Source organism: Passer domesticus, chromosome 2, assembly GCF_036417665.1.
Source record: "Passer domesticus isolate bPasDom1 chromosome 2, bPasDom1.hap1, whole genome shotgun sequence".
Taxonomy (NCBI): domain Eukaryota; kingdom Metazoa; phylum Chordata; class Aves; order Passeriformes; family Passeridae; genus Passer; species Passer domesticus.
This window is the reverse complement of record NC_087475.1, coordinates 83,217,016-83,230,351: the sequence shown is the minus strand read 5'-3', so window position 1 is coordinate 83,230,351 and position 13,336 is coordinate 83,217,016. Positions and strand designations below refer to the sequence as shown.

The 13,336-nt window shown below is 41.0% G+C and overlaps 1 protein-coding gene and 1 long non-coding RNA gene across 27 annotated transcripts in view; one reads left to right on the top strand and one right to left on the bottom strand.

Moving 5' to 3' along the window:
• DLG2 (discs large MAGUK scaffold protein 2) overlaps positions 1-5,172 on the top strand; it is a 979,322-nt gene extending 974,150 nt beyond the window's left edge. For all 25 annotated transcript variants that reach the window (XM_064409604.1, XM_064409605.1, XM_064409606.1 and 22 more), the window contains one exon: positions 29-5,172. In XM_064409604.1, coding sequence (XP_064265674.1) covers positions 29-135 — 107 coding nt within the window. In that variant the 3' untranslated portion in view covers positions 136-5,172. The remainder of the gene's footprint in view (positions 1-28) is intronic.
• The window catches only part of LOC135294431 (uncharacterized), a 71,371-nt gene that overhangs the window by 1,424 nt on the left and 56,611 nt on the right, over positions 1-13,336 (bottom strand). For both annotated transcript variants that reach the window (XR_010356534.1, XR_010356535.1), the window contains one exon: positions 7,850-7,996. This is a non-coding gene — a long non-coding RNA (uncharacterized LOC135294431). The remainder of the gene's footprint in view (positions 1-7,849; positions 7,997-13,336) is intronic.

Below are 13,336 nucleotides of genomic sequence, written 5' to 3'. Positions count from 1 at the left end.
AAATATTGATATGTTTTCTCTACTGCAGCTATTGTCCAAGGAGATAGCTTAGAAGATATATATAATCAATGCAAACTTGTAATTGAAGAACAATCTGGGCCTTTCATCTGGATTCCTTCAAAGGAAAAATTATAAATTAGCCACTGCACCTCTGATTACAACGGGAGAATATTTAGAAGAAAACTATAATATACTATTTGGAGGCTTTCCTGTTTTTGTTGCATTTATGTTCTTTGCAGTCAATGTGAATTTTGATGAATGTACAACACAAAGTGTTTGAAGCCATGAAGGACACTGATGGGTCAAAGGGTAAGAACAAAAAGACTTCTACCATATAAAGCAAATCTGTTGTGTGCTCAGAGCACAAGTTGTAGGTATAAACTTTTGACATGGAGACCCTCTGTCAAAGGGAGCTAAGCCACCTCCTGTGCCCACGCGGACATTTTGATCAATTTCAATGGCTGAGCTCAGTGTGTTGATTGCTTTAGAGAAGTTCCCAGCTCTTGAACCTCACAGAGGGCTTGATCCTGCAAGGCGCTCAGCACTTGACCCCAATTCCCACACATGAGTAGCCTGTTGACTTGGAGTCACTTGTGACCCTTCCCAATGCCCTTCAGTCCCACAGTTCCAGTAGGACTCACGTGCTCAGAGCTAGGCACAGGCTTAAGCATTTTTGCTAGATCAGGGTCACACGCACCTTGCAAAATCAAGCTCAGAGTATTTGGTCCACTTCCTACTGAGGTCACTGTTGGAACACTCTGTGACCTGACTGGGAGGTGGGTCCTGTTCCAAGCTTGTCATTGCACATTTGTAGTTGGTACACCTCGACTTTGGTAACTATGCACATCTTTTGATTTCTGAAACCAAGTCAAGCTTTTTTTTTTTCCCCCTTTGGAATCACTATTGCATCAGGAACTACCAACAATATGATTTATTTTAATGGTGTTTAGGGGTGGGAGAGGATGGAAGCATTTCACACCACACACATGTGCACACAAGCACATTCCCATGCAGACAGACACATGTATGAGGATTCACAGCACCTATGTTAACAAGGAGGGATACAACTGGGAAAAGCTTTAAAATTTTTGATTGTCTATTTTATCATTTATATTGATAGAAGGCACTTAAAGATGGAATAATTTATAAAAATAAAAATATATTGATGTATAGAAACTAATTTCTATAGGTAAAATGTTTTTGTGAAGATATTTTGTAAAGATTAATTAATTGAAAGATTAAATATTTACACCCTTGTGCGACTGTCAAATGTAAAGAGGACCATCAAGTTGCATTATACCTCTTCCGTAGCAGATTCTCTATTATTAATGACAAGCAAGAAAATTCCTTAAATAGTAGTTGTCATCTTTTTTTTTCTTTCAATTTAATCCTCTCCCTTGCCTCTATTTAATCATGATGAACTCCTGTGGAAAGATCTCTTGAACTCACTGCCCTGTAGGAATTTTCTGAACACAAAAGGATAATGCATCTTTGAGAGGGATAACTATTCAGAAGCAAAATGCCAGTGCTTAAATGCAGCTAATAATTTCTCTCTTAGGAAGGAGGCACCCTAAATCCCCAAATGTTTTATGGCTCTTCCTCTTTCCCTCAGGGAAATAACAAAAGCATTTGATCTTCCCTCTCTTTGCAGGCACGTCACCAACTAACTTGTATCTTCATTCATTTCACAGTCAACAAGGGTCTTAAAAGCAAAATTGAGGCAATAGACATTTGTGAGGGATTTGGGGAAAGTCTGTGGAATTGCAGTCTGGGGTTTACAGAAGGGAAGAAGGAGGTATTTTTTTTCTCATTTCACATTGCCCTTCTTTGGTATAGTGATGCCATTCCTCACTGACTTACAAGGGGACAACTGCAACAGATGCCATGACAGTAAAACTGAATTGCCTTTGCTGCTGCTGGACCATGTTCTCTATAAAACCCACACTCCTGCCTCTGCTGCACTGCAGGAGTGCAATGCTTATAGCTGGTGGCTACAGCAGCCCCTAATGCTTCTGGATGTCTTAAGGGCAAATGCTAAATAGACTCCTCTGGCACTGTTGAAGCTTACACTTGTACACCCTGTCCAGCTGACAGGGCTGCCCAGCCACCCTCCGCGGACAGCGCGGCAAGCTGGATGTTTGCAAAAGCCACCAGCAGTGACAGGGTTAAAAACACGGGCATTTTACTGGCTCTTGAGCTGGCCTCTCATGCTTACTGCCCAACTATGGTAACTCTGAGAAGTTCACACTTCTTTAACTATTTTTCCTGCCTGGTCAGCGCAGCTTTATAAACAAGGGTTTCAGTTAAGTCTCCAGAAGAGCTTTGTAACCAGAAGGGCTATAATTATTTTTTTTTAATATTAATTAATGAATGCTTTGATATTGGATAATTCTGCAGAAGTCCACAGAGTGACCCCAGATCTTTGGAAGCCATGGATTTTTCCATGCTAGCAAAATACTATTGCCCCAGGTTGGGAAATAGCCCACCAGACCTGAAAAACCAAGTATCCTAAAGCAGGAACTTCATTCTAATTTTCAGCTCTGTTTTTAAGCAATCGATCACATCTGCTTCTTTGTTTCTTAGTTCAGCATGCAGCCTTTTATGGTACTATCCTACTAGTAACTGTTTTGCTTTGTCATGTGCTGTGCTTTACAGTGAACAGTAACACTACGGCTGAGTACAATCAATTTTTCCATCAGTCCTTGGTTACTGTAGTAACATTATTTATTTTTCCCTGTCTGTTGTTTGTGCTTCCATTTTAGAGTTGACATTGCACTTCTTCTTTTTTTTTTTAAATAAAACATATATTTAAAAACAAATCATCAAGAGAATCAGTGAGAGGTCTTATTTCCCTTAGGACTTGTACTCCCATTTGTTTTGTGTGTTGATGTTTTGCGTTCCATGTTGCAGCACTCTAAGAGCTGCAGTCCACTTTTGCATTGCAGCTGTTCAGATCATACTGGGTGGTAGTGGAAGGAGGAAGAAAAGCATAAGACTCATGCAAAATTACATCTGGTGAAAAAGGAGTCCAAACTCACAACCCACAGCAATTGGCGCCTGACTCCATATTGGTGCTAACACAGCTTAGCATAATCAGATTCCTTTTCTTTCCATGTAAAAGACTTGGGAGTATCTAACCATGAGACCAATGCAAATGCTGGACCCTTTAGGAAAAGTGCCAGACCACACCCCTGGTGCTATAGCTCATGTTCTGGCACAGTGTGTAGCACCATAGGGTCTAAGCAGAATCAAAATTATCACAGCTTTTTGTCCACCCATGAATGATCACAACGACATCTCGCTAGCTTTGTGCAGATGTGCAATATTACATCTTAATTATTTTTCCTTGCCACAAACAAAAAAAAAATAATCTTCCATGCACTGACTCATTGAGAGCTTGCTAACAGGGCTCAGTGGAATGGCACTTCTTCACTGGTCTTACAGTCTGACCATCAACCAGTGGAAGAGCCTCTTTCTTGCTTAATCCCCCTTCCCACAGAGGTACCCTGTCCATGCTAGCGCTTTGTAATTTCTTTGGTAGTAAAGGCTGTTTCTAGATCAATATTCTGTGATGTAATTGTGTTTGTAGCTAGCATGGTTTGATGCTCTGGTGTGGATAGGGTCCTAAGAACCACTTGAAAGTCAAGGATAAGAAATCTCTCCATTGCACTGAAATTACAAATCCTCATCCTGGAGAGCAGTGTGGTACCTGAGCTAATAACCACTGCAAGCCAGCAACAGTGTCCTAGGTATTCAGCACCCACCTACCTATTTAGATTTCTTTTCTATGGAGAAATTGTTGGCATTACACCTTCACTGTTACTCGCTCATCAGCAGCCAGTCAAATTGTATTTTTGTTTTGGATTTCTTGTATTTTAGTTTTTGTTTTTCAAATTGTTTCCCTGACCAGAGGATTCAGTGAGTGAAAACACATGAGGATTTTTGTAGGAAAAACCATGTTGAGGAAAAAGTATCAACCTCCTTTTTCAGATGCAGATTTAAAGCCATAATATCTGCTGTGTTCACAGAAAGTGGTCTTTTATCCTTCACAGATTTAATCTCAATATTTTCCCTCTTGAACATTTTGCCTGTCATGTTATGCATGTGGTTCACTGTGCAACTGCATTCAAGTGCGCAAGCCCATTCCTTGGTGGAATAAACTTTTTTCTTTACCATGAAAAATCAGACATTTTGTCAATTGGTTCTGAAATAAGGATGAAGTTATTATGCTAAAAAAAGGAAGTTTCCATTCTAGGACACAATCAGCATCAAAGCTAACAATGAATAACATCTAAAATCTATCCAGCATATAGCTAGCCTAGATCCTCAGCTGGTGGAAATCTCCTCTGATTTCAATGGAGTCCATCCCATTTATACCACCTGAAGTTAAACATCCATCCTCCTCATCACACTGATTTTTTTGCACCTCTAAAACACCAAGGCCACCTGATCAAACAGTGGCTCAGCACTTTCCATCATTATTTACTGCTTATTTTACTGTAACACCCAGAGGGCCAAGTCATGAACCAAGATCCTTTTGAGACCAGTGCTGTGAAATTGCTAACAAAAAGACCCCAAGGGCCAAATGGATTCACAGAAGGCTTCAGCTGCATTGACATCTCACCAAGAGCTATAGGAACTACCGCTTCATTGGCCCTTGTTGAGACTCTGCCTTTAAGGTGAAAGGCAGAAGAGGCAATCCATCATCTCTCACTCCACATTAGCAGCTTACACCTTCTGGCCCTACAGCACAGGCAACTTGCCCTGATATAAAACAGCATTTCTGGGCATGGGAGCCAGAATCCTAGGCAAGAACTTTGGTGTGGGGGGGCGGGGAAAGGATTTTAAAAAAGGGGGGGGAAATGGCAACACTGTTGGCTCTTAGTGCGACAGCCTTTTAATTTCTGGGTTTGTGCTCCTAAATTTGAATTGGCCAGTTTGAATTTCTGAGTGCAGCAGCCTGTATGCACCAAGCTGCTCCCTCCAGAACAATGTCCAGCGTGCGTCTCTTTAGCAGGATGTTTCTCAGTCCAGCTGTAATGTGGGGTACTCAGAATCTGAACTGGAGTTTACAAAACACCCTGTCCAGCTTACACTCCTGTTATGTGTAAATATTCTGCGCATCCATTCCATTTGTGTAAAGAATAAAGCACACACAATTATAAAAATTAAGCTGTATATTTCATACTTAGCTGTGTCCTTGCTTATTTATTCCAGTCCAAGCTCTCAGCTGTGGTTCAGTTGTAAATGCTTGATAGAGTGTTTATAAATATGTCATGAATTTTATTATAAAATATTAATATTAAAGCATTTTTACACTTTATAGCAAATTGCTTCTTCACAAGGCATAATTTGTCTTTTTTCCTTGGAGCAGAATAGTAAAAGAGAAATATGCTTTTATTTTGTCTTGAGATATTATCACATATATCACATGAGACTGACACCTGTCTGGAATTAGGAGGATGGTTTCAAAAATGACTAAGAATAAGAAACCTTTTTCCTTCTTGCCCTTTTTATTTCTTTTTTAGTTAACATTGATGTAGAAGTTGCCACCAAGAAGATTCATTCTGGTGAAGTACAGCTACTTTCTCCTTACCACAGTTCTTCTGTGAATTCAGTATCATCAGCATCTTGATGAATAATTACCAGAATATTTTTAATAATTAAAAAATCATTCTATGTTTATGACATTGCTGCACAGCCATGGGGAAAAGGACTGTAATAATTACATTATATCTGCTTCTAAGCAGCTTAGTAGAGCATAAACTCACTTGTGCTGTGGGATCCCAACAGCTCAAGAACCTTGGGGTCCGGCCATTCCAGGAATATCTTTGCAGATGGTTTGTGGGCTCCAGGGAGGCCATGTGAACATTGTCAGTCCCCAGCAGAGGCAATAACAGTATGGGGACACTGCTTTTTACACAGACAGTACTATCTGCAGTCTGCAGAGGACCACAGAGCCTCCATATGGCTCTGGGAGCCACAGCTGAGACTGCCGGGAAAAACTCTGTCCACACGGCTTTACGTGTACAATCACAAGGATGGTTAATCATCTAAAGATTCATTGTGATGCTTTAGATTTCTCCAGTAGATTCAAAAGAGGGAGAAAATCCAAACAATTGACATTGAGCAGGATCTCTTATTAAAGTACTTTTTTCTTCATCTTCTCTCTAGGTCAGTCTGAGCCAATTCCCCAGACTATATTCTGCAGAAACAAGAGAAACTTAGAAAACAATCTTTATAAAGTGGATGGGAGACAGAAAGTACTTAAAATTGTGGGAAGCTAGACATGCTGTGATGATCAATTCAGGCAGTGGAGGCAAACTTTGCCAGCCTTTTGCCTTGGCCAGGCATAGAGTATGTCCCTAACGGTCACATTTTCTCATTTGTCCCACTGCTTTTGAATGGTTCCTTCACAAAGACAGCCAAGTATCTGGACCCAGTTGTCCATTCACAACCTGTGGTTTGAAAGACACTATCTCCAGTTTGGAAAATTATTTGGGACCAAAGCTACAAGGTAGGTGACGAGTACTCCTGCTGTACAGATACCTCCAAGTGCCAAATCCATCTTAAGGAAGGCACTTCACCATGATTTTCAGAAGAATTTAGGTGTTTATCTAGCATAAGCAAGTTGTTCATTTCACTATAATCAGAGCACTTTATGGCTGGCATGATGCAAGGCAATGACACCTAAAGCACCTGTGGGAAAGCAGGAAAATGGTGATACAGTTCCTAAATATCTGGGCACAGAGCAGATCCTCTTCCCCATGAGCAATCCATACTGAAATCTTCATTACCAAAAATTCAATCCCTGAAAGTATTCAAGGCCACATTGGATGCGGCTCTGAACAACCTGATCTAGTGGAAGGAGTCCACGCCTGTGGCAGTGGGATTAGAACTGGATGATCTTAAAGACCCTTCCATTCCACATCATTACATAATTCTATTGGACAGCTGAGGAAGACCTACTGTAGTAGCCCTGCCAGAGCAGAACTCACCAAAAGCACCATTACAAAGCCCATCCCTGCAAGGAAGGTGATACCACGGCTGCAGAGCATGGACTGCTTGGGTTGGCTGGTGGGCATGTCACCAGTGAAAGAGCTGAACTGGTCTGCAAACCAGTGTGGAAAGCTGTGGACAAAAGCACAGCTCCCCTGCTCAGTGGAGGGCAGTTCTGGACAGCACCCACTGCTGCAGGCTCTTACTGATGGAGATGGATCCTTCCTGATCCAGCGGAGAGCTGATGGTGCCAAATATCCCAGGGAGGGGGAGTGTGGTGACCAGAAGAAAAAGTCATTTTAGTCAGTGAAAAATTGAATTGCTTGCTGCAGAAGCTCATTAACTAGTGTCAACTACTCATTAGAGCTTGAACTAAGCAGAACCAGGTGGTGGCAACCAGGGAAAATTAATTAGGTCTAACATATTAGAACAGTGACAGGGTTGTTACAGCATCAGTAGAAGGCCAATACACAGCCCTAAACCATACCAACTGATTAACTAGTGTCTCAGGGCAAGCAAATAGCCTGAGGGCTTCCTCTGGAATGTATGGACAAAGAGCTTTCACTGCAGCCTCTTCTGGCTTCCCTTCCAACAGGGACTCACTGACACTGCCAAAGACTTTGCCTTGCAGTAGAATAAAGGAATGCAGTAGGGCATCAGCTATAAATGGCAATTTGAAAATGTCTTTAAGTTGCAAAACTCTGGGATGGGCTTTAAATATGTAAGAGAAGTATAAAATGCTAGGAATCTGGAGTAAAATCCATCCCTAACAGCTCATATGAAGTCCCAATCTAAAGCAGAAATTCATCAGGGGCACCACCAAACCCTGTTTGACCTCTGCCTGACTTACCTGCTCCAGAAGACTGTTCTGAGCAAAACTCATGCTGGACTCCAAGGAAATTTTCTTTAAGGTCTTCTCTACTTCTTTCTTTTTCCCAATAAAGGATGTTGCCACTGTGCCATCTGCAGTTAAAGCTTATCAGGGGCAGTTTATTACCTTCAAATCAAAGCACAGGGCAAAATTGTACCAGTCATCACCATATTTAAGTACTGCAAGGGTCAAACCTATGTCAAACACCCATTTCTTTCTCTGTTTTTTAATAAACCATGTTTTGAACACTGTCAGCCTGATGATACACAGAACAAATCTGAAGGATCTGAGGGCAAATTTGGGTCTTACACTCCTGTCATCTGAAATAGAGGTTTTGGACAGGAGTTGTAGGACGCAGTAGTCACCAAAGCACCATTTTTCCTCCCCTGATAGTGTATTTATTGGCTGTATTCTGCTTGTCTGGATGTGATTTTCTGGGAGTCAGTTGCTCATTAATGACAATACATCTCCAGTAAAATATTAGGCAAATATTTTCTAAGCTATTAACTCCTCATCTGTATATAATCCTTCTTTAACAGCACTGGCATTTGCTGTAGGTAAGTATGCTTATCAGCTCACAGTGAAATCTCACAGGCAGCATATCCAGAGCCTCTTTTCTCAACAGACACCACATCATCCTATTTTAGAGATACCAAATGAGAAGGAAAACACTATTGTGAGACTATGTCTGCTAAACAGGGAAAAGCCCTGCTGATCCCCAACTCCAAAGGGATTGGCAGAAGGCCCATTTCCAATTAAATGAGCTCAGATGTTTGCCTGAGCATAGTCCATGGGGAAACTGGATTTGGGGAACAGATTTGGTCTGTGGATATGAGGCAAACGGATCATGCCTTACTCGGCTGGCTGGATTTGGGGTGGAAAAGGGATGGTCATTTTGACAGCTATAGCAGATATGTAAGTGAGGCCATGGGCCCAAAACAGAGCTGATGGAGAGACATGGGAGTGGGAAGCTCTCGCATTGTTTAGTGCCTGCTTCACTCCATTAACCAGCAGAGTTACAGATGGAGGCTAACAGGTCTCTGAGCATAAAGTTACACAGGGCAAATACCAATTTCAATGCATTAGAGAACCTGGAGTAAAACACTAGGGACCAGGAAAGCAGTAATTCATAGTCCTGTAGAAGAAGCCAGGTGTTAATTGAGCCTTTGCTCATGGAGACAAATCCCCAGTGGCCACAAATTTCTGCCGTAAATACAGCAACTGCCTTCCTTTAAGCAAGAATTGAGGCACCACAGTGCCTGAGACAGACCCACACAGCCAAGGCATCATCTCGCTGTCCACAAATGCATTCTGAAGGGCCCCTCCAAACACATATCCCAAGCCATCACCTTAAGCCAGCTCCACAGACTCTGCAGAGTAGCTGCAGTCTTGCTCTTCCCCTCACACACAGACACACACAGGCTCAGACAGAGCAACCAGGGACACAAATCTCTGACCTGAGCACTCTGAGTGCCTCAGCATCAGAGGAGCTGCTGTGGTAAGCACTGAGGCAGCAGCGCCGTTATGTCTCTCCCTGGACTGCAAGCACTGTATTCCCACGTTCAAATCCCTGTGCAGAGCCCAGAAACTCTGCAACATTGGGCCTCTGATGCTATCACTTAAGGAGTTAAACTTTTACAGGGCAGCCCTTCAAGGTCCCTTGCACATGTACTTGGTCAGTGGGCACCCATCACAGTCCAGCCTAGGGCAGGGAATGTATACAGTGGATTTTCTATATAGCAGCCTTGAGATTCAGTGAGATGAAGCTAGAGTCCCCCTGAATTGCCCAGCCTGGCTGAAAAGTTTTAAAACAAAAAGGAGAGCATACACACACCCCATTTGATGGAGCTTTGCCACCTTGGCTGGAGCAGTGTCATTGAAGTGCTGGAGGTACATGTTATTAGGAATTAATTCTCTTTAGAGCAGCTAGAGCAGCTTCCCAAATTTTTCATAGAAAAATAGCCAAAAAATATTTTACTGTTCTTCAGTGACACTTTCTACCTATTTGTTATATGATCTTGAAGATCTCTTCCAACCTAGTGATTCTGTGATTCTGTGACTAGGGAATTCTGCTCCATATGATGTGTGCTCAAGGGGCAGGGAAGTAATAAGGCCACCTCACACTAACATACTATCTGCACAATCTCTGCTGTGCAAGGACCATGTAGGCAAGAAATCATTTAAACTATAGCACCTTTATTGTTATTTTTTAGCCAATGGTGCAAGAAGTCCAGGCAGGGAATAGAAAAAAAGTCCCTTATATGTTATGTATCCAAATTCCAGGCAATGTTATGGAAACTGCAGGAAAAAAGAAAAGAAAAGAAAAGAAAAGAAAAGAAAAGAAAAGAAAAGAAAAGAAAAGAAAAGAAAAGAAAAGAAAAGAAAAGAAAAGAAAAGAAAAGAAAAGAAAAGAAAAGAAAAGAAAAGAAAAGAAAAGAAAAGAAAAGAAAAGAAAAGAAAAGAAAAGAAAAGAAAAGAAAAGAAAAGAAAAGAAAAGAGCCAACACGTCTTGCCTGATTTTGACCAATCCTACCATTCTTGATCTGGAAGTCTGAAAGTTCTTTGAAAATAATTCAGCCTCCATTTCATATGAGTAAAGCTTTACAGGCACTACATTAACAGATTAAATTACAGTCAGGCTGGCATTTGGCCACGACAGTGAGCTAAGCACATCTACTCTGTCTAACTCCCAAGAGACCTCCCTTCTTCACTCCTTGGCACCTGCTGCTGTTTCCTTAGGTTTGCATTTACAGTGGCACGGTGAGTCTCACTACATTAAAGTTGTCCTGATCAGTCAGGATGAGAGCAGAAGGGGAAAGGTAGTGCAAAAATTCAAAGGGTTGGTGGGGCTATGAAAAGCTGACTTGACAACAGCATCAAGGCTTCAGTGAGACTTATCCTAAATGCACACCTTTCCCATAACTTCCAGAATTGTAGCTTTCCTGACTACTGACACTGCTGGGCCTGGGACATGTGTAAGAACTAAGTTACACAGACAGAATTAAATAGGAAGAGGATGATAATAACAACAGCAACAATAACAACAATAAAAATAAAAGTTTTCTGCTCAGTTTGAAATTTCATGGGTTTGGCTGCATGCCAAAAAAGAGATGGCTAGTTGAATGTACTTGAACTTTTCATAAATAATGCCCCCAAAATGTCAGTACAAAAATATCACGTATTTTGACATTCAGGACTCAGAACAGATCATTTCAGACTGACAGACCACAGCAAACCCATTCTAGCTTCTGGTTACTTTTTTTAATATAAAAACAGCTTTAAAAATATCTGTCTTTTGGTCTAGCTAAGCTACTCTGAGATAAACCAGTGTCTAAGGAGAAAAAAAAAAGAGTTTATTCCAGACAGTGTGACCAGCTTTGCTCAGACCCCTGAGAACCTTCCACATTGGAGGTTAATTTTATTATGTGATATGGGCACTCACTTGACAGAGAGAGATTTGTGAGCCATTAGTAAGAGACTGTATCATACACTTAAACAGATCAATTGCCATCCAACAGTGACAGAAGGAGATAAATGAAAAATGTGTTATATAGCAGGGACTACAGACTTTGACCACTACAATCAAATAATGTTTATTAGACAAGTGAGCTGGAACCAAGTATATCTGAAAAATACTAAGCACCCCAAAATCAAACACCTACTGAAGGTTTTTTCTACTAATTGTATATTTTCAAAGAATCTATATTTATACCAGAAAAACAATAAATCCTGGAGAACCAGAAATGAAGCTAGTTCAGATAAAAATGTTTGAATATGTTTCAAGTTGCAGGAAAACAAAGTTAGTGACAAAAGAGGGACTTGTAGAAACCACCTATCCATGGTGATTGGCCATGTGAGACATGCAGAATGAATTATGAGACAGTAAAGAGCAGCCAGATTAAGGGGAAACAAACAGTAAAACAAAATCTGTAAAATAAGACTGGAGGTTAATTTGTTAGAAACCAGCACCATCAAAAGAGGAAGGAGTAGGAGTAGAGAATGAGGCTGCCTAGAAATGGGTCTGTTTGAAGAATAATCCCTACACAAAGGCAACCAGAAGCTTGATGGGTTGAGAGGACTGGCACTCTTCCCCTACGCTTGAATGCAATCAAGTGCCTTCAAAACCTCCAGAGGACACCACACCTGACTGCCCTGCTGTCTAGTAAACAGTGCAAAAATTGTTTCAAAGCTATGAGTCTTCACTTGCCCATTTTCTTCTGCTCAGGAATCCAACAGACCTTCCCACAGGCATAATTCAACAGGCAGTATGTCTAATATCTTGCTACAGATTCCACAGTCTGACCCACTTGAAGATACTTACTGCAGCCAAATCTCATTGTTTTGCTTCTGCCTCTTCCCAGCTAAGCCTCTGGCCTCTTACTAATCCTATTATTTAACATTCACTATTTGCATATTCAGCCCAAAGCTAAAATTTCTTCCAAAATGGATAAAGGAGCTGTGCAATAGATGCCAAAATATTCATCCCTACCACTTCAATCATTGACAATGACCACTAGCACTAAGCATTAATCACAGATAGCTAAAGCAGGGGACTTTTTTTTTTTTTTTGTCCATGGTCAAAGCAAGCACCACAGGCCCAGTCTCTGCCCTGTCCCATGGCACAAACCCAGGCAGCCATCACAGAGCAGTGGTGACTCTATGAAAGACTCTGGCCCAACAACTCATCTCAAGAGTCTTTAATACAAATGGCTTTGCTGGGAAAAGAAACTCAAAGTACACCCCCTCACCCATCATTGCCTCGGAACCTAGCAGTAAACGTCCTTACACATGAGAGATGTTTCTCACTACTCAGCAAAGATTACCCTTGAGATTTCCCCTCTCTGACTTAAAAACCCATAACCTAAAAACTACCCTGCAAAATGGTTCACATTTGCATAACAGCACTAACACAAGCAAATTTGCCTTCCCATACCAAATCCAGGCATGCTCTCTTGGCTGTATTTTCTTACTCTTGTATTACAGTCATAATAAATAATAAAAAATAATTGAGGAGACACCCTAAAAATCTAATTTCAAATTTTTTATCTGAGGTCATCAAGGGGTAATACTATAAATTTTGACATCATAATTTTCCAGACATAAAGACTGGTAAAAGAATGCAAAAGACAATGTTATAGTGATATGGCCAGCCAAGCCCTGTAGACTATGAGATGGTGAGAGATGCTGATGGCATTGCAGAAGCTTGAAAAAACTCTCAAAAAATGTCAGCAAGATGTTTTGAAAAAGAAGAAATTGAAGATGACAGGCATAAAAATCATAAAAATAAGTATCTGTTGAAGTATAAGGTGCCATTTTTCATCAGAGATCAAGTGAAGCTTAGTCTGCATGTGTTTTTCTTACACCAGTACACTTTCACTGTTTCTCAGTTGGTTTGGAAGTGTAATAGTAAGCTTTTGTTGTTTTCTGCCAAAAATTGCCTGGCAAGCTGCCTTTTCAGCTTGGGAA